At 46.1% G+C, this 22076-nt stretch overlaps 1 protein-coding gene across 1 annotated transcript in view; it reads left to right on the forward strand.

Annotated features, from left to right (window-relative positions):
* Positions 1–1546: 1546 nt before the first annotated feature.
* hsd17b4 (hydroxysteroid (17-beta) dehydrogenase 4) overlaps positions 1547–22076 on the forward strand; it is a 208396-nt gene continuing 187866 nt past the window's right edge. The window contains exons 1-3 of the mRNA XM_072516520.1: positions 1547–1661; positions 15822–15875; positions 18696–18803. Of these exons, the coding sequence (XP_072372621.1) occupies positions 1589–1661; positions 15822–15875; positions 18696–18803 (235 nt within the window). The 5' untranslated portion in view covers positions 1547–1588. The remainder of the gene's footprint in view (positions 1662–15821; positions 15876–18695; positions 18804–22076) is intronic.

The raw sequence follows: 22076 nt of genomic DNA on the forward strand, positions 1-22076 counted from the left end.
CCCGACAGGGAAACGAAGATCTCGACAGATGCGACCCAGGATGGCGGTGCTGCTTCAACGCGATGGCACTTCATCCTGGGCACCGGTAGCCTACGCATCGAGGGCCATGATGCCCACCGAAACAAGGTATGCGCAAATAGAGAAGGAATGCCTGGGTCTTCTCACTGGCATTCTCAAGTTTCATAACTATGTCTACGGCCTGCTGTCGAGATGGATCATCGGCCTCTGGTCCACATTATCCACAAGGACCTGAACGACATGACGCCTCGGTTGCAGCACATCCTCCTCAAACTCAGAAGGTCCGACTTTGACTTAGTGTACACGCCTGGCAAGGAGCTCATCATCGCTGATGCATTGTCCCGCTCCATCACATGGCCTAGTGAACCGCTGGAAATCATCCGGCAGATTGAATCACAGATGCAGCTGTGTGCTAGCACCCTCCCGGCGTCTGATGAGAAGGTGGTTCGTATCCACGAGGAGACAGCCAAAGACCTCTTCTTGCAGCGTGTCATGCACTACCTAGCCAATGGCTGACAGAAACGGCAGTGCCCTCAATTTTACAATGCTGTGTGGTGTGAGACTCTCTCTGATTCTCTCTCTGCACAGATGATGTGTGATCTGAGACTGCTTCTATCTGCACAGATGATGTGTGATCTGAGACTGCTTCTCTGCACAGATGCTGTGTGGTCTGAGACTCTCTCTGATTCTGTCTACACAGATGCTGTGTGGCCCGAGACGTTCTCTGATTCTCTCTGCACAGATGCTGTGTGGTCTGAGACTCTCTCTGATTCTGTCTACACAGATGCTGTGTGGCCCGAGACATTCTCTGATTCTCTCTCTGCACAGATGATGTGTGGTCTGAGACTGCTTCTCTGCACAGATGCTGTGTGGTCTGAGACTCTCTCTGATTCTCTGTCTGCACAGATGCTGTGTGGCCCGAGACATTCTCTGATTCTTTCTCTGCACAGATGCTGTGTGGTCTGAGACTCTCTCTGATTCTGTCTCCACAGATGCTGTGTGGTCTGAGACTCTCTCTGATTCTCTCTCTGCACAGATGCTGTGTGGTCTGAGACTCTCTCTGATTCTGTCTCCACAGATGCTGTGTGGCCCGAGACATTCTCTGATTCTCTCTCTGCACAGATGATGTGTGGTCTGAGACTGCTTCTCTGCACAGATGCTGTGTGGTCTGAGACTCTCTCTGATTCTCTCTCTGCACAGATGCTGTGTGGCCCGAGACATTCTCTGATTCTTTCTCTGCACAGATGCTGTGTGGTCTGAGACTCTCTCTGATTCTGTCTCCACAGATGCTGTGTGGTCTGAGACTCTCTCTGATTCTCTCTCTGCACAGATGCTGTGTGGCCCGAGACATTCTCTGATTCTTTCTCTGCACAGATGCTGTGTGGTCTGAGACTCTCTCTGATTCTCTCTCTGCACAGATGCTGTGTGATCTGAGGCTGCTTCTCTCTGCACAGATGCTCTCTGACCTGTTGAGTGCATCGCTCTCAAATTGTGTTGAGGACTACATGTCCCAGGGTGCCGTGCGGAGGGTACCGCGCCTGCGTTCTCGGCTCTCTGTGACGGCGGAGACATGTCGGCCTCGGGAGCTGTGCTTCCTCTTCGCTTCGATGGCAAAGTGGCCGTGGTGACAGGGGCCGGAGGAGGTTGGTGACCGGCGCGGTGCTTTCCCCTCTCTGTGTTCATTATGCAGCAGCTCAGCGCTGCTCCGGTCGGGGATGAATATCATGTTCGGAGGCCGGGGATCGCCTCGTGCTGCAAGCTGGGGCTTTGCAAATGTTGTTGGTGTTATTGCACTTCGACCTAATGAGTGCATTCTTTGGAATATAACATCGTGGAAATAGTGTTTTTAATCGGGCGGAGCTGTTACACATCTGCCGTCGCTGTGGTTTAAAATGTGACTTTTATTTACTTCCAAACATTCTGTCGACGGCGTACTAATTGTCAGAAATGACATTTGGACTTTAATATTTACTTTGAGTACAAGCACCCTGCAAAAGCTAATGCATCAGATAGACCCTCTGATATTTCACTTAATTTAACATTGCGTTTCCAAAGAGTGCAGTCATTTGAGTTTCAAAGTATGCAGCGAGGGAGGGGAAGATGTTAAAGAGACTCTGCAACTTTGTAATTATCTATAATATAAAAATAAATTATTGTGGATGCTGGAATCTGAAACAAAAACAAAATGCTGGACAGTCTGGGCAGGTCTGACAGCACCTGTGGAGGGAAGGGAGCTAACGTTTCGAATCTGGATGACTCAAAGCTGGATAGAACTGAAAATAGGAGACTTGTACTGTTGGTAGGATGGGAGTGGTCGTGGAGCAGTGGGGCTGGATCAGGGCCAGCTACAGGTGAACATTGACAAAGGTGTGGAGAATGTAAATGGTACTGATAATGACTGAGGTGCTGATAGTGACATATTAAGAGATCAGAATTTGGTAATGGCAGATGTTGCTAACTTTGGTTGGCTCTTAATTTGTTGCCTGTTGTGTCTTTACTTAATGTGCTCTGTTTCTATAACCTTTGCTCTAGAGTAGCCAGGTATCTTTATGATACCGCCACGAGTTTCAAGTACTGATCAATAACTCGACACACCAATTAGTAAGATTCAAATCAAAACACATTTATAAAACTCTACTTACTAGACTATCTCTAACACTAAAAGGCCTATACTTAGCTTTGGGACTGGCCCACCAGGTCAGGGGAACAAATGGCCTTTCGTTCGATCCTGAGTCTGCAGGATTCAAAAGCTGGTATGGACTGGTAGCTAGGAGCGCCTATCTCGTAGCGTGTGTTGACTGGAGACTTACTTGGTTGATGCGACAGCTAGGCAGGTCACTGTCAAGGGTTGGTTCGAGCTGCTGAGTGACCCTGCCAAGAAGAACAAATTGAACTTGGGGACTCTACTTTATAGTCCCCAGGGGCTTTGCGCCATTCGGGGTGGACCCCGTATCTGGTTCCAAGTGATTGGACTACGTTCTGATCACTTGGATTGATTTCTCCAATACTGGAGCTGTTCCCTGATCGCTGGGCGGTCCCTGAGTGTCCGTTGGCCTTCCTTTGTCTTGGCTCCTGCTGGCGTCGAGGAGTCTGGCTTGGCCTTATTCACCTTAAATGTTTCAATTGTTCCCGGGGATCGCTCATTAATATGCAGATGGCTGTTGGTTTCAGTGCTGTCTGGGTTTCTGCAAAGTCTAATACACAGGAAACTTTGCACCTGCTAGTTTTTCCTGGCTTGACTGAATTTCCCTGCATTCTTTGCGGATCTCCATTTTAAGTTGGGAAGTGACCAACTCAGGTGGCTACACTCCCTCCTTGTGATCCCTAACGCGAAGCGTGAAGGATCACATAACTGCGTCGTCTTCACTCCCTGACCCAGCGAGCACTCTTCCATGGCCTCTACACTGACCATAACTATGTATGAAAATTTTTAACTAACAATTCTAAGTGGCGCTATGTCACAACAGGGGCATGCATTACAACATTAAAAAACGGTACCTCTAACTATCTTTCATAAACTACACTCACTTACACATCCAATCATACTAACTTCCTAACAATACAAAAATAATAGCAGCATTCACATTTTTCTCTGGCTTGGAGGTCAAACACAGAGTTGTACAATCTTTCTTTATTTTCAAATGACTTAAATGAATGTCCTTTATTGTAGATCAAGGGGTTCGGGGGCCTGGTGAAAACCGAAAATAGGGGATCTTATCCTGTATACCGGGGTGCGAGAGCGGTAGGCTCTCCTTCGCCATTTTCTCATGCGGATAGTCAGCACGATGCTGCAGAATATCGCCAATACCAAAAGGGATTCAATTACGTATGAAAGGGAGTACCATGTTATAAACCTATCACACCATGATGGTGCGTTGTTACTTGTCACTGGGCTCTGGGTGCTATAGGGAAGTGAATCATTGACGGCCGGGGGGGGGGTTGGGGTCATGGGGTTCGCATCCGCGCCTAACCGCATATACATTGTAACACAAAACACGTATGCCGTCTTCATTGTTCTCTTCTTTTCCTTTCTTCTCTTTTCCTGGAACTTCTGGAATTCTGGGGATCAAGCATAGTTTCTGTTACCATCTTGTTTAATATCTTGTACGTTAGCATGTCTGTCTTTTAGTGCCAATTTCCCTTTATAATTGGTCACCATGTGTGACTCATTTAAAAAAAATTTTTTTTGAAACCAAATATTTGGACTAGACATCTAAGAAAATACTGCCGTACTGCGAGCCGTCTCGCAGCCTGTGTCATTTACCATCCTAGTGTTTGAGGATGTAAATAGCACAGGGAAGCAATCCTAAGGGTTGCTAAACCAAACAAAAGAATTTTGAACGTAATCGAGCCAAAATGGGGTGTGTATGGGCCGCGGCGGGTAAGATTTGGATGGAATCCCCGGGTAGGACGGTGATCAATGCCGTATGTGCTCTACCCGAGCGTAGCTGACCAGAGGGGGGTCCTCAGGCAGGGCGGAGACCAATGCCGTTTCTCCACTGCCTGAGCAACCGGCAAGAACGGGTAAGAATGTGGTCGACGTGGGGGCTGCATCTCGTGATTACCTTCGAATCAGGAGAGTAGTTATGATTGTTGTCTGCCGACAGACTAGTTCCTCTGAACTATTGTCTGGGACACACTTGTACCATTACCAATTTTCTGTCAACAGACTAGTTCCTCTGAACTATTGTCTGGGACAAACCTGTATCTTGAACAATTTTCTGTCGACAGACTAGTTCCTCTGAACTGTTGTCTGGGACAAACTAGGTCCTCTAACAGCCATTGACCGTCAAAGGGGGTGGTGACGTGGGGCCGTGAAAACTTCGAGTTTACACACCACACTTAATGATAACATTAACGAACAAACATGCTGCAGGTTCCATCAGAAAGTACACCGTTACTCCCAAGCGGTTCCTTTTACATAAGAACATAAGAACTAGGAGCAGGAGTAGGCCATCTGGCCCCTCGAGCCTGCTCCACCATTCAATGAGATCATGGCTGATCTTTTGTGGACTCAGCTCCACTTTCCGGCCCGAACACCATAACCCTTCATCCCTTTATTCTTCAAAAAACTATCTATCTTTATCTTAAAAACATTTAATGAAGGAGCCTCTAATGCTTCACTGGGCAAGGAATTCCATAGATTCACAACCCTTTGGGTGAAGAAGTTCCTCCTAAACTCAGTCCTAAATCTACTTCCCCTTATTTTGAGGCTATGCCCCCTAGTTATGCTTTCACCCGCCAGTGGAAACAACCTGCCCGCATCTATCCTATCTATTCCCTTCATAATCTTATATGTTTCTATAAGATCCCCCCCTCATCCTTCTAAATTCCAACGAGTACAGTCCCAGACTACTCAACCTCTCCTCATAATCCAACCCCTTCAGCTCTGGGATTAACCTAGTGAATCTCCTCTGCACACCCTCCAGTGCCAGTACGTCCTTTCTCAAAACTGAACACAATACTCCAGGTGTGGCCTCACTTACACCTTATACAATTGCAGCAGAACCTCCCTAGTCTTAAACTCCATCCCTCTAGCAATGAAGGACAAAATTCCATTTGCCTTCTTAATCACCTGTTGCACCTGAAAACCAACTTTTTGCGACTCATGCACTAGCACACCCAGGTCTCTCTGCACAGCAGCATGTTTTAATATTTTATCATTTAAGTAATAATCCCTTTTGCTGTTATTCCTACCAAAATGGATAACCTCACATTTGTCAACATTGTATTCCATCTGCCAGACCCTAGCCCATTCACTTAGCCTATCCAAATCCCTCTGCAGACTTCCAGTATCTGCACTTTTTGCTTTACCACTTATCTTAGTGTTGTCTGCAAACTTGGACACATTGCCCTTGGTCCCCAACTCCAAATCATCTATGTAAATTGTGAACAGTTAAAACATCATCTGGACACCTCAATTATCAGTTGCGAACAGGGTCGCAAAGGGGTTCTTGTTTTGGGAATCAGACTCAATGTCATCATCTTCTCCCGGATGCCATACTCTTGAATGGATGAGGGTTGCTAAAGCTGCATGGTGTGACTTAGGGTGCATCTCGTCGTTTTGGACGAGCCTGTATGAATTGTCACGGTGCCAAATAGTTGTGTCTAATTCTGTGGGGACGGAGTCGGGGTCATCATCGTAGGGCGGTGGTCTTTGGTGAGGTTTGTTAAGGAATGTGATCAGGAAGGGATCACTCGAATCATGTTCAGATTCGCTGGGCGTGGGTCCTGTTGCATGGGGATAGTAGGAGGCGTGCTGTGGCTATTGTCTGTGTCACAGTCGCTGTCGCTGCTGCTGCTGTCTGTGGGCGTTCCGGGGCGGAGTCTAGAGTTTGGGGGTGGAGTCGAGGTCGAGTCCGTGGATGGGGTGGGCGTGTTGGGGGAGGGTAGGGATACGTTGGTTGTAGGCGGGGCGTGGTCTGCTGCGTCGAGCATGACGTGGTGTGCGTGGTTAGACTGCGAGCCATATGCCTTGAGCTGGTTAATATGAAACCACGCGGTCTTCCCGTTGGGGTACTTAATTTTATAAACTGAGGGGCTTACTTTGTCCGCAACGGAGTACGGACCCGAATACTTTGGTGACAGGAACGTGCTGGGGTGGTAAATGGAGAGTATGACCTGCTGTCCTACTTCAAACTCAGTCGCATGCACTGTCTTGTCGAAACAGGCCTTGCTCTGTTTCTTCCTGGTGCCTAATTGTACTGCGGCTGCTTGCTGAGTAGTTTTTACATTCTCGACTAGTTGTTTCACTGCGTTCTCGTGTGTGAGGGCTGTCACTTCGGGGCTAATCAAGTCAAGTCCTAATAAAAATTCTGTGCCTTTCATGGGGCGTCCGGTCATGAGAGTGTGTAGGATGTATCCTGTGGAGGTCGAAACAGTGTTACGCAAAAACATTAGTGCAAAAGGGAGGACTGAATTTTAAGTGGTGCTGTTTTGTTGGACCATTTTCCTGAGGGTTGCTTTTAGGGTCCGATTCACTCGCTCCATGATACCACTTGACTGGGGGTGGTATGCAATGTGGAATTTTTGGGTAATGCCAAATATCGTGAGGACGTTCTTCATGACACGTCCCGTAAAATGGGAACCTTGGTCGGATTCAATGCTGCGGGGAAGTCCCCATCTTGTAAAGATGTGGTAGGTTAAAATCTTGGCGGTAGTCTTTGCCGTGTTTTTTCTCGATGGGAATGCTTCTACCCATTTTGTAAATGTGTCTATCACAACTAACACGTACTTGTGACCATTCCTGCTAGGGGGCAATGGTCCTATAAAATCAATCTGGAGGTTCGTCCAGGGGCCATTAACGGGGCGGGTGTGGCTAAGCTGAGCTTTCTTAGCATATCTGTCCGGATTGTTTTGGGCACATATAAGGCAATTTTCTACGTAGTCCGTGACGTCTTCCTTTAAATTCGGCCACCAACAGAGCTGCCTTGGTTCCCAACTCCAAATCGTCTATGTAAATTGTGAACAACTGCGGGCCCAACACTGATTCTTGAGGGACCCCACTAGTTACAGGTTGCCAACCAGAGAAACACCCATTTATCCCCACTCTCTGCTTTCTGTTAGTTAACCAATTCTCTACCCATGCTACCACTTTACCCTCAATGCCATGCATCTTTAGTTTATGCAGCAACCTTTTGTGTGGCACCTTGTCAAAAGCTTTCTGGAAATCCAGGTATACCACATCCATTGGCTCCCCGTTATCTACTGCACTGGTAACGTCCTCAAAAAATTCTACCAAATTAGTCAGACACGACCTACCCTTTGTGAACCCATGCTGCGTCTGCCCAATGGGACAATTTCCCTCCAGGTGCCCCGCTATTTCCTCCTTAATGATAGATTCCCTACAACCGAAGTTAAGCTTACCGGCCTATAATTACCCGCTTTCTGACGACCTCCTTTTTTAAACAGTGGTGTCACGTTTGCTACTTTCCAATCCTCTGGGACCACCCCAGAGTCCAGTGAATTTTGATAAATTATCACTAGTGCGTTTACAATTTCCCCAGCCATCTCTTTTAAGCTGATTCCTGTCCTGTTCAGGAACCACATAAAGGGTGTCTTTTAGGATCACACCCTCATGTGTGGTCATTGCATTTTTAAACCTATCGTATGGGGCTGGAAAGCTTCCTTTTAAAATCTCCCTGAGATTACTATCTTGCTGCACTAAATCCTCGATATTAGCCTGTGAGACCTGAACTGCATTCACTGGGGCGCTTTCGGGAGGGTTCCAAAAATGTCCATGTCTGGAACCTGCTTTAGCCAGTGCGTCGGCTTTTACATTTCCAGGTGGGGAGGAACGGTGGTGACTTCGAACTTTAACGATGCCAAATATCCTGCCCTCTGCTTTGTCTAAAATGTGCCAGAGCAATGGGGCTGAAGGGAGAGGTTTTCCGTCCGCGGAAACAAATCCTCTTGCTTTCCACGGGTAGGAATTCTGTGAGGCTGTTACAGACATAGAGGCTGTCTGAGTATATGTCTGCTGGGCTGGGGAAGGAATCTGGGTGATCTATAATGTACGCTATGGCTGCGAGTTCTGCCGCCTGCGCGCCTAAGTGTCCTGGTAGTTTTAACGAGATTTCTTCTAGCGCGCGTCCCTGCACGTCCTCAACATAGATGCCACATCCTGTAATGCGCTTCCCGTCTAATATAGTGGAAGGTTCAAGGCGCGGCAGAGGAGGGGAGAGCAGCAGAGCAGAGCAGAGGAGAGGGTTGAGAGAGCAGACAGAGGGAGGGAAGAAAAAAGGAAAGGAGTAAAAAAAAAAACCAAAAAAAAACCTTCAAGCAGCTATTGGATAGGTACATGGATTACGGTAAAATGATATAGTGTAGATTTATTTGTTCTCAAGGGCAGCACGGTAGCATTGTGGATAGCACAATTGCTTCACAGCTCCAGGGTCCCAGGTTCGATTCCGGCTTGGGTCACTGTCTGTGTGGAGTCTGCACGTCCTCCCCGTGTCTGCGTGGGTTTCCTCCGGGTGCTCCAGTTTCCTCCCACAGTCCAAAGCTGTGCGGGTTAGGTGAATTGGCCAATGATAAATTGCCCTTAATGTCCAAATTGCCCTTGGTGTTGGGTGGAGGTGTTGAGTTTGGGTAGGGTGCTCTTTCCAAGAGCCGGTGCAGACTCAAAGGGCCGAATGGCCTCCTTCTGCACTGTAAATTCAATGATAATCTATGATTAATCTAGGACAAAGGTTCGGCACAACATCGTGGGCCGAAGGGCCTATTCTGTGCTGTATTTTCTATGTTCTATGTTCTAAGAACCATCCACACATATTCTCAAAGGTGCGCACGTGTCTGTGTGCTGGGGGCTCTGGGGTGAACTACCTATCTTTTTGGGGGTGTTTTCACGATAAAGGGGCCTGTGTTGTGGTGCGGTGAGATGATTTCACGTTCGTGGGGGGTGCCTGGGCACTGAAGGTTGTCGGCTAGGAAAGTGTGGGTCTTGGTCCTTTTAACAGTGATGTCCCATCCCTGCAAAAGAAGGATCCATCTGGCTGCTCTGATCTGGCTTACTGTACCGTCCTTAAGTCGTCCGTCTAGTAAAAGTTGGGTGGGGGTGTGTTCCGTGAGGATTGTGATGGGGTTTAGTCCGTGATGTATGAAAAGTAGTGAACTGCCCAGAAAACTGCGAGCAGGTGCCTTTCACAGGCCGAAAATCCCTGCTCCACAGGATCTAAAACTCTGGAGGCGTAAGCCACGGGTCTTAGCTGTTCGTGCTGTTCCTGGAGGAGCACGGCCGAAAGGGTACGCTCTGTGCTAGCTATCTCTATAGCATAGGGGGAAAGCGGGTCTGGAACCTGTAGTGCGGGGGCTGCAATGAGTGCGTGTTTTAAAACATCTACATCATCCTTGTGCTGCGGAAGCCATTCCCAAGGGGCTCCTTTCTTTAGGAGTTCCGAGAGGGGTGCTGCCTTGGTGGCAAAACCGTCAATATGGTTTCGGCAGTAGCCAACCAGTCCTAAAAATGACCGGAGGGCTGAAACATTCTGGGGAAGGGGCAACTTGACAATCGAGTCAATTCTTTTATGCTCGCTCTCGCGTTTACCATGCGTGATAATCGTTCCCAAATATACCACTTTGTTTTCCAAAATTTGGGCCTTTTTGGGGTTTACTTTGCATCCAATTTGCTGTAGACGTTCCAGGAGTTCGGGCAGAAGCTTGTGTGCTCTGCCTTGGTGTCTGTCTGCAGTAATAGGTCGTCCACATACTGGACCAGACATTCGGGGCGAGAAAATTTTGGTGAACCATTTGCCAGCTGTTGGTGGAAAATGGAGGGGGAGTTGTGGAATCCTTGTGGAAGGCATGTCCACGTGTACTGCTGACCTTTAAAAGTGAAGGCAAATTTGTATTGGCACGCTTTTGCCAATGGAATGGACCAGAATCCGTTACTGACGTCCAAAACCGTAAAATATCGTGAGTTGAGTCCCTGTTTGAGCATGATCTCGGGACATGTGGCTACCGCGGGGGCTGCTGCGGGGGTGACTTTGTTGAGTTCCCGGTAATCGATGGTCAGTCGCCATGATTCATCGGGCTTTCTCACTGGCCAAATCGGGGCATTATTAGTAGAGGCTACTAATCTAAGTACGCCTTGTTCTACTAAGCTATCAATAACCTTTGAGATTTCTCCCTCTGCCTCTTGAGGAAAACCATATTGCTTCTGGGGTCTAGGGTCAGGTCCTGTTATTTGAACCGAACCAGCCATTCTGCTGCAGTCATGTTTATGACTTGCAAATGCGGTCCTGTTCTTCTGAAGAACTGCCCTAACCTGTTTGTCTGCACTAATCGTGGTCGGGTCAAACCAAAAATCGCCGACTGCGCTAATCTTGTTTGCATACTCACCTACTGTGAGCGATGCGGGGGCTCTTGCTGACTTTGTCATTTTCCAGACACATTGATTTACTGGATGAAATGACAGGTTGTGGGAGTTCATGAAATCAATGCCCAAAATGTGTTCTGCTGTGTGGGACAGATCGACCAAAACTATGGGGTGTCTTGTAATATTTGAATGGGTACAGGGGCTGTGATGTGTCCCTGTTGTGAGTGGCCTGTGAAACCGCTGAGGGTGATTTTGGCTGTAGTGGGCCACGTGTCTTTTTGGAACATGGTGGAGGAATTAATTGTGGTGCGGGACCCTCCTGTGTCCCAGAGAAATTCAATGGGCTGTCCCCGTATTTTTGCTGCAACAACTGGTCGGCCGGACCTATCCCAAAGGGTGTCACAGACCCAGGTGGGGAAGCCCGAACACCGTCAGTCTGTTCCGTTCATGTCTGTCTGGTCTGAACTGGCGCTCACACTATGTATGGGCTTTGTCCTATTATTCAGAGTGCCTGCCTGCTGGGCTTTCTGTAGCTTTCGTGTGGCATTGCACTCTCGTGCAAAGTGACCTAATTGTCCACAGTTGTAACACTCCTGTGGGGGCTGTTCCTGCATTCGTTCATCCATGCGGGGTTCTGGTGTGCTTTAACTGCTTGGATATCTGCCTCTGCCTGCTGTTCTTCGGGTTTCCTAATCGCGGGTTTGTTGTGGACAGATTGCTCCCAGGGGCGGGACAACCTTTTTAAATCCCACTTTTTGTTGTGCGCTTCTTCCGAGGGGTCATAATTGGTACAAGCTTTTTGTCCTGCCTCTGTGGCATGGGAGATAAGGGTGCAGGTCCATTTGGCCATGTTGTCTGGGGACAAATTGGCGCGGTCTAAGTTTCTGAAAACGGCTGTAAAATGAATCCACAGGCATCCAGCAAATGCTGTGGAGTGTTCGGTCTTCTTCTGCCTGCACTTATTCAGGCCTTCTACTGGGTCACCTCTGTTATAACCGATCGCGTCTAGGATCGCCGTGTGCATCTCTGCAAGGGTGCCTCCTCCTACATTCTGTGGGTCGGGAAGGGCGGCTACAACTGAAGGGTCTAAACTCAAAACTGTGAGCTTCACGTGCTCACGCTCATCCAGGCCGTACATGGTCGCCTGCTGCTTTACTCGAGCAAAGAAGTAGTGGGGGTCTGAGGTGGGGAGGAACGGTGTGATCTTTTCGCACGCGTCCCGTAATTGGGACACGGTTAAGGGGGTGGTGTAAAGGAATTCTGCGTCTCCTTCCGATGTGACTGTGCGGTGGGTAGTGACAGGATTCATGGGTGCCTGATCTATCTGCTCTGGGGGGTTGGGGTGCTTTTCTCTTTTGGGGCTTTCCTTGCGCACATGTTCCCTGAACATACCTATGCGTGGCTTCATTTAATTCTTGCCAATCAGGGCCGTCTTCCTCATCTAATTGGGATTCAAAGGTGCTCTGAAACCCATTTTGCATTGAAAGCAAAGACTGCAGTTCCGCAATCTGCTTCCTGCATTTTGAATGATCCACTGAGCTTTGTATGTGCTCTGTGGTAGCAGCATGGAGTGCTCGTAATGCTGCTTTCAGATCGTTACACTGCCTTTGCAATGCCTCTACCTGTTTCTCTATCTCTTCTCTTACCAGGACTGCACGTTGCGTGTTCTGATAGGCCTTCTCGTATTGGGTTTGGAAGCTGCTCAGGTGCGCTAGACAAGACTGGTGTGCCCACTTGGCATCATCCACCTCTCCGTCCTTTGCTGCCAACTTCCTTCTTAATTCTATATTCTCTCTCTCGATCTCACTAACATCGACCTTGATCATTCGATGTCTCTCTTCTATCTCTTTGCGGAGCGCCCGAACGACCTCTGTGCCTCACAATTGTGCCAGACAGGATACGATTGACATCGGCTTGCGAGCTTTTCCTAAGCTTTTCTTATGGATCTCTGACAGGTTCTCCCACCAAGTATGTCCTATACTCCCGGGTCCTGTTTCCTCATTATCACAGAATTCACTCCAAAGGGGCCATCCTTTCCCTTTGAGATACTTTCTGATCTCTTCTTCCAAACGGGACACTGTGCTACTCTGCTGCTGGTCGCTGCGACCACAAATTCTTGAGGGTTCATGAGGCGTTCCATTGCCTTCATTGCCATTTTCTCTATCTGAATGCTCTTTTAAAATTTGGAACGAGGGGTACTAAGGCGGTGCTGTAAACACGGATACGGTGTTCGCTACTTTCCAGAATACAAACTCCCGACAGTTTTCTCGCAACAAAAACCTATCAGTTTTACCTTATAGCCCTGTTAGTTATGCATGCATTAACACGCTTCCGAATTATGAGGATTGATCAGAACTGTTTGCACACTTGTTGTTTTTCTGTTCCCAATTGGATTCTAATTCAAATTTGGGGTTCTCCCGGAGTGGTTAGGCCACTTCTAAGTCGGGTCCCGTCAGAATGTCGGCAGTAAATGTTGCTAACTTTAGTTGGCCCTTAATTTGTTGCCCGTTGTGTCTTTACTTAATTTGCTCTGTTTCTATAACCTTTGCTCTAGGTCAGGGGAACAAATAGCCTTTTGTTCGATTCTGAGTCTGCAGGATTCAAAAGCTGGTATGGACTGGTAGCTAGGAGCGCCTATCTCGTAGCGTGCGTTGACTGGAGACTTACTTGGTTGATGCGGCAGCTAGGCAGGTCACTGTCAAGGGTTGGGTCGAGCTGCTGAGTGACCCTGCCAAGCAGAACAAATTGAACTTGGGGACTCTACTTTATAGTCCCCAGGGGCTTTGCGCCGTTTGGGGCGGATCCCGTATCTGGTTCCAAGTTATTTGACTAAGTTCTGATCACTTGGATCGATTTCTCCAATACTGGAGCTGTTCCCTGATCGCTGGGCGGTCCATGAGTGTCCGTTGGCTTTCCTTTGTCTTGGCTCCTGCCAAGGAGCCGAGGAGTCTGGCTTGGCCTTATTCACCTTAAATGTTTCAATTGTTCCTGGGGATCGCTCATTAATATGCAGATGGCTGTTGGTTTCAGTGCTGTCTGGGTTTCTGCAAAGTCTTAATACACAGGAAATTTTGCACCTGCTAGTTTTTCCTGGCTTGACTTAATTTCCCTGCATTCTTTGTGGATCTCCATTTTAAGTCGGGAAGTGGCCAACCCAGGTGGCTACACAGAACACGGGTAAGCTGTGCATCAAAGGACAACAGGGAACTAATGGCGCTAATGGGTGGAGGGGAGACAATGGTGAAGGAAAATTGGATCGATGGAAGAAATGAAGATAAATTGATAGAAATAAAATTGGGTTGAAGGTGGAGGAGGGAGGTCACAGACCAAAGTTGTTGAACTCACTGTTAATTCACGGTAGCACAGTGGCTAGCACTGTTGCTTCACAGCACCAGGGACCCGGGTTCTATTCCCGGCATGGGTCACTCTGAACGTTCTCCCTGTGTCTGCATGGGTTTCCTCCGGGTGCTTCGGTTTACTCCCACATGTCCCGAAAGATGATCTTGTTAGGTGAATTGGACATTCTAAATTCTCCGTCGGTGTACTCGAACAGGCGCTGGAGTGTGACGACTAGGGGACTTTCGCAGTAACTTCATTGCAGGGTTAATGTAAACCTATTGTGACAATGATAAAAATCATTAAAATTCTGGAAGGCTGTAACGTGCCTCATCGGAAGATGAGTTTTTGTTCCTTCAAATGCGTTCAGCTTCACTGGAACATTGCAGCAGGCCCAGGACGGACACATGGACGTGAGAACAGGATGGTATGTTGAAATGACAAGCTTCAGGAAGATCTGGGACCTGCTTGCGGATGGACAGAAGGTGTTCTGCAAAGTGGTCACCCAGTCTGCGCCTTGCCTCGCCAATGTAGAGTAGACCACATTGGGTGCAACAAATGCAATAGACTAGATTGAAGGAAGTGCATGTGAAGCACTGCTTCCCTTGAAAAGAGTGTTTAGGCCCTTAGATGGTGAGGAGGTAAAGGGGCAGGTGTTGCACCTTCTGCGATTGTATGGGAAGGTGCTGTGGGGAGAGGGTGAGATGCTGGGGGTGATGGATCAGGGTATCCTGGAGTAACCGGTCCCTCAAAATGCTGACAAGGGAGTGAGGGGAAGATGTGTTTGGTGGCGGCGTCATGCTGGTGTTGGTTGAACTGGCCGAGGATGATTCTTTGAATGCAGAGGCTGGTGGGGTGGAAAATGATGACAAGGGAGGGAGGAGAAGGGGTGAGAGCAGATTTTGTCATTATTTCTCTCAGTTCTGAAACGTAGTCTGCTGAAAGTGCAGTCTTTTTTCCATTGAAATTTGTATGAAGTACCTTTTGAATTAACAGTACTCTTTCCCCCCCACCCCCCAAATGAGTTGGACAGCATGCAACTAATGAGGAAAGCAGACAGCCAAGAACTTTTGTAAATGATCACTGACTGACAACTACAATTCTTTGGGCACATACTTAGGAGGGATAAACTAGAATATCTGATAGTGATGGTAAAATTGAGGATTGTAGAGCAAGAGGGAGACAAAGAACAAAGTACACCAACATTTTAAGGGCGGGATATAGCATTGCAGCCGCAAATACAGTCTTCGCCATTAAATCGCAGGAGATGCCAAAACGGGATTTGTGCTGGAGAGATTTCCGATCGTGAACTTCCCAGACCCCCTCTGATGACGCGATCAGGTTTGCGCCCTTCTTGGATTTTCATGACTTTGAATCCATTTTAATATAATTATCAGACTTGATGTCGCATTCTCTGTCCTCAATGAATCATGCCACCCACCAGCCGTGACGTCACGCCGGCACGAACCATTGCTCTTTAAAAAGGGGAACAAGGCACCATGCTCTCCAAGATGGAGAAGGAGCTGAACACCACTGTCTCCACTGTGCCACCATGCTGCCCTGTATAAAGGAGGAAAGCAGTGCATGTATTTAAATTATAAAGCTGTGTATTTTTTTGCGTCTAGATTTATCAAAATTTTTTTAAAAATAGGTTTGGGAAGAACATATGCCTTGTTGCTTGCAGAAAGAGGAGCTTCTGTGGTTGGTAAGTGCTGATTGATTGCCAAACCTCAATTAAGCCACTATGTATATCATTTTAAGTATCATTTGTGTACTGTTCCCCTAATTTTACCCTATGTGTTTTGGAAGTCCGACTTGTTCACTGGACACTAACAGCCGCTGGTATCTTACCTAAGAGAAAATTCTTCATGTGTAAGCTTCAATAGTGTGTGACAGTTGATCATTTGATGATGGACGACACCAACATTAAACCTAATCCTGTGATTCTTAATCCACCCACATGTAATTTTCATCAGTGATTAGATTGTGATCTGGAATGGGGAATATGGCTGATTTTTCTCCCTGTGGCCTGGAGCAGTGAGGACCCAAACCGCTTGCTTGGCTGAGGTCTTTTAACTGGGCTCATGCCATGAATTGAATCTCGGACCGCTTGGACTTGCATCACCCTCTTGAGGGTATACCGTTCAGATTTCTGTTTAACTGTACCATTTTTGCAGGTTAGTCGAATGCTGGTGAATTGGTTGATTACTTTATATTTAGAGAGTTTAGGGAACGCGACTAAGTGTTGTTTTTTCTCCCATTCACTAATTAATAATATAATAATCGCTTATTGTCACAAGTAGGCTTCAATGAAGTTACTGTGAAAAGCCTCTAGTCGCCACATTCCGGCGCCTGTTCGGGGAGGCTGGTATGGGAATTGAACCCGCGCTGCTGACCTTGTTCTGCATTACAAGCCAGCTGTTTAGCCCATTGTGCTAAACCAGCCCCTAATTGTAGTACAGGTGTGTGAAATGGGGGAAACTTTAATATTTCTTTAAATATTAATAGATAATGCAATAACGTGACTTTATTATTACAAGTAGTGGATATATTATTTATGACCCCCCTGTCTGAAATAAATTTGTTTGCTGCATGTCCATCATCTTTCATCGATGGAAGTTTGCTAGAACCATTCTTGCAACATTGATGATCGAGGAAAAGTATCTTGCACAGCAATAGCTGGTATGTTTGCAACATATACCACAGGTTTGCACTACAGTATTCAACTTTTAACCATTTTGAGGTGTTTATTTAGTACAAAGGTGAAAAAATGAAGTGAAAGGTTCTAATCAGATACAATAACATCCTTTACCTCGGGGTTGGAAGCAGCAAATTGATGCTTAGTTGTAAAGAGCCTGGGTCAGAATGCATTCGGTTTTGGACTCATCCTCCGGAAGGGTAAATTGAGCATGGAAGAGCACAATTTGGATTTACCCAAATTATGTCAAAGCATAACATATTAAATTATAAGTGCAGGATACATAAACATGATGTACATTCCCTTGATTTTAGAAGATTGAATGATGAAATAAAGCTGTTTAAAACGTTAAAGGGGTTTGTCAGGGTAGATACAGGGGATGGAATTTAACGTGGGTTGTGGTGGTGTTTGGGGGAAGGAGGGGGGGTGCAACTTCCGCAAAGAAAACTTGGCATGCCTTTTAACCTGATCTCCTCGAGTCCTGATAGAATAAAGTGCCTAATTGTCAGTGGGAACTCTGCCACCCTGCTGCACTGGGGACATTAAATCACAGACCCTTCTAGTGCAGAGCAGATATCCTGCCTGTGAGAGCTGCTGGCCAATCAGAGGCTGGGAGCTGTCCAGTCATACCGGCTGTGACCATTGCTGGCAGTGTCACCAGGAGTGGTGGCATCGCTAGCATTGCAACGTTCCTACGTGAGGATCTCTGATGGATCTCCATCCCACACGGCCCTGCCTCTGAACCTGCCTCTGGGGGTTGTGCATTAAACTGTGCCCAGATAAACTATCACCTCTAAACAGGAAATCCAATATGAAAGGAGAATGAAACATGAACAGTTAAGATGCAGGTACATCAAGTTATTAGGAAAGCAATTGGAATGTTGGTCCTTATTGCAAGGGGGATAAAGTATGAAAGTAGGCAAGCCTTGCTGCAACTGTAGAATGGGGTTGGTGAGACCACATCTGGTGTACTGCATAAAGTTTTGGTCTCCTTATTTAAGGAGGGAGGTACTTGCATTGGAGGTAGTTCAGAAAAGGTCCACTAGATTGATTCTTGGGATGAAAAAAAGGCCTGTCTTATGATGAAAGGTTGATCAGCTTGGGCCTCCACTCATTGGAGTTCAGAAGAATGAGAGGTGATCTTATTGGAACAAATAAGATTCTGAAGGGACTGCGAGGGTAGACGCCAAGAGTCTAGAACGGGGGGAGGAAATCTGGAACGGGGAAGGAAATTTGGAATGGGGAGGAAATCTGGAATGGGGGGGGGATCTGGAACTGGGGGAATAGTTTCACAATAAGGGGCCCCCCATTTAAAATAGAAATGGGAAGGCTTTTCTTTTCAGAGTTGTGCTGTAAGAGCATATTCAAGGCGGGATAAACTTTTTTGAATTATTGGGCAATCAAGTGTTATGAAAACAGGCAGGAAAGAGGAGTTGAGGCCAAGATCTGATCAGCCAAGATTGCATTGCATGGCTCAGCAGATTCCTGCTCCTGTTTCCTATGTAATCTTAAAGGGCTAATGCAAAAGTTCGAAGAAATCTGGAATTCAATCCTCCAAAAGGCTATGAGTGCTACGTAAATTGAAATTTTCAATGCAGAATTAGCTTTTCCTTTGATGGAGGATATCATGGGATGTAGATTAAAGATGGTTGAATAGAGGCGAGTTGTAAATCAACCCTGGCCAAACTGAATTGTGGAGAAGGGTCAAGAGGGCTGTTTTGGCTCCCTCTGTTTCTATGCCCTAACCCAGAATTTCACGTGTTCTGGAACTATTGCTGGACTACAACAATGCATCTCTAATTCCTTGTCACTAATTTCTTGTCACAGTGAACGACCTTGGAGGTAACATTAAAGGAGAAGGCAAAAGCTCATCCGCTGCAGATAGAGTGGTGGAAGACATAAGGGCAAAAGGAGGCAAAGCTGTTCCTAACTATGGTATTGCACTTTATATTCAACTCTGTTTCCTCTACTTATTTCAGTTTAGAAAAATAATGTGTAAATAATCTATTGTGTTTTCAAGCTTGGCTGTTCTCCCCTTTTGGTATCCTTTTAAAACTCTCATGACCTTCTAGTTTCTTTCGTAGCTTTTTAGTTTAATTGAGCATTGTTTTGGCTCAGCAAAGTGTTTATATCACCAAACAACAAATTATAGGACTTGGTAAACGCTCTGCAAAAGTCACAGCATTTATGAAACTAGACTTAGAACCTTGACTGAAAGTTAATCTAATGCTCTTTGTAACAATAGATTATTGAGGGCTGCACTGTCACAATTGTAATTTTATGGTTATTAATCTTTGCTCCATATCTTTTTACATTTTAAAAAATGTTTCTTTTTGTTTGTTTCAACTTGCTACAAGTGAAAAATAAATCACAATTTTAGCAGTTAATAAGTAAATTAGAGTAATCTTGAGTACTAAAATAGTGAAGCAGTCCTATATAGTTCAATGGTATCTATTTGCATCAGAGAATGAAGGATAGATTCTGCCTTTTAAAAAAAAAAAATGTTTAATTTAAAAAAAAATTCTCAACTCAACCCCTCTATCAAGTGTTGTAAAACTGGATCTTGTGACATTGTTTTTGGATAGGGAGAAACAGTGATGGCTAAATGCAGGTTAGGCTTCCCGTATACTTGTGAAGAAAATATTCATCTAGAACTTGATTTTGTACATTCTTTCAGGGTTTTGCTCGTTACCTTTGCTGATCCTTAGCTTCAATCCTCTATGCATCACCCGTTGCCTCTGTCTATGTATTTACATTGTGTACCTTGTGTTGCCCTATTACGTATTTTCTTTCCATGTACTAAATAGTCTGTTTGAGCTGCATGCAGAAAAATACTTTTCACTGTACCTCGGTAAACGTGACAATAAACAAATCTAACCGTAAAGTCCCTAATAATTAATTAGGGGCTCTAAGTAATGATACTTTCTAAAGCAATGCTTGATAAGCTTCCTTGTTGTAAGGGTACATTTTCCTGGACATGAGCAGCCATGACTAATTAGTGTGAATGCATTGGAAATGTCAGCTGCTGGAATGACACCTGATACATAGATACATAGAAGATAGGAGCATGTGGAGGCCTTTAAGCCCTTGGAGCCTGCTCCGCCATTCATCACGATCATGGCTGATCATCCAACTCAATAGCCTAATCCTGCTTTCTCCCCATAGCCTTTGATCCCACTCTCCCCAAGTGCTATATTCAGCCGCCTCTTGAATATATTCAAAGTTTTAGCATCAACTACTTTCTGTGGTAATGAATTCCACAGGCTCACCACTCTTTGTGTGAAGAAGTGTCTCCTTATCTCTGTCCGAAATGGTTTACCCAGAATCCTCAGGCTGTGACCCCTCGTTCTGGACACACATCATTGGTAACATCTTCCCTGCATCTATCCTGTCTAGTCCTGTTAGAATTTTCTAAGTCTGTATGAGATCCCCCCCTCATTCTTCTGAACTCAAGCGAGAACAATCCCAACCTAGTGAATCTCTCCTCATATGACAGTCCTGTCATCCCTGGAATCAGTCTGGTAAACCTTCGCTGCATTCCCTCGAGAGCAAGAACATCCTTCCTCAGAGAAGGAGACCAAAACTGCACACAATACTCAAGTGTGGCTCACCAAGGCCCTGTTCAATTGTAGCAACACATCCCTGCTTCTGTACTCGAAACCTTTTGCAATGAAGGCCTACGCACCATTAGCCTTCTTAACCGCCTGCTGCACCTGCATGTTTACCTTCAGCGAATGGTGCACAAGGACACCCAGGTCCCACTGCACACTCCCCTCTCCCAATTTACAGCCATTCAGGTAGTAACGTGCCTTCCTGTTTTTGCTTCCAAAAGGAATATCCTCACACTTATCCAAATTGTACTGATCTTCTGTCAGGCCTAATTATCATTGAGTAGACATATTATTGGAGAAGGGAAGAAGCAGTATGGTTACTGCTTGGGCCTTAAAGGCTGCAGCAACATTGATGGGCAGGTAAAATGGACAACTCATGGAAGAGTCAGGTTTTTATCATGTTAGTTTGTATTGAATAGTGACACGTTTTTATATTAAGTCTGCCAGACACTACAATGTTTGTAAACGTATTTGAAGATTCTATCCTCTATCTTTGTCCTCCTCTATTATTATTTAGTTGCAAGTGCACCTATGCAATCTGCCAAGGAGGGAGTACATGTAAGTTAGTCCCAGTGATGCAATCAAGCAGGAAGAAGAACATGCAGATCAGTGAGATACAAAGAATTATGCAGTATAAAAGAGGGTGCTGATATTTTTTTCAATTCCAGGTAGGTATATTCGGGGATGGGGGAATGTTTGTTTACTGATAGGGAAAGAGTTGGTTGTATCTTAGGCCAGGTAAATTAAGTTAGAAGTTGTCAAGGAGGCCTCCAAATAAGCTGTATAGTGAAAGGAAATTGATGTGGCCCTGTGAAAAAGGTGGGGATACATGTGCCCTGCAAAGGGATGGGTGTGAAAGAGGATGGGGGCCCTGCAAATGTGTGGTGTGAAGGGGGCCGGTGGGTCCTGAGAATGGGACAGGGGATCAGGGGCATTACAAAGATGGGATGAGGAAACGCGGCTCTTTCAATGGTGGTGGGGTGGTAGACAGGGTCTGGGGGAAGAGTAGGTAGGGGTCAGGGTGACCGGCTGTGAGGATGAAGGAACGGTTAGAAACCTGCCAACTAAAGAATTCCCAGCTGACTGGCTGCCAGGAAATTGAAGTTACTGGGGTAAAAAATTCCATCCAAATGAATGTGTGGACTCTCCAGCTTTTAGGTTGTACAAGTTCAGGAGATAATGTTGCCACATGGATGACTTCCAGTCAATGTCTTTCTGAAGTTCAGGCTTTAGTTTTGGTGGTATTTCCTTCTAGGCTTGAGATGATTTTCTCTGGTAAGGTTGCTTATTTTCTTTGCAGACTCAGCATCATTTCTTTGAGAGCTGACAGTGCTAATCTATGTAACTCTGGGTTTGCCTCCTGATCCTCAATTAATGAATCCTCCTTGGAATTATCCTCGTCCTCGAGGGTAGTTTAGGCTATAATAAAATTCCGATGGTGGTGTGACTTTAATCTCTCATGTTTTTTGTTTAGCCATTTCCCTGGGAACCCACACATGATGGAAAAATATCTGGAAATTGTTCCTGTTTCTGTTCTGCCTCATTTTCTTCCCTCAGACACTCTGTAATCATGGGTGGTGCTATAACTTACACTCCT

The sequence above is a fragment of the Scyliorhinus torazame genome, chromosome 9 (genome assembly GCF_047496885.1).
Source record: "Scyliorhinus torazame isolate Kashiwa2021f chromosome 9, sScyTor2.1, whole genome shotgun sequence".
Classification (NCBI taxonomy): domain Eukaryota; kingdom Metazoa; phylum Chordata; class Chondrichthyes; order Carcharhiniformes; family Scyliorhinidae; genus Scyliorhinus; species Scyliorhinus torazame.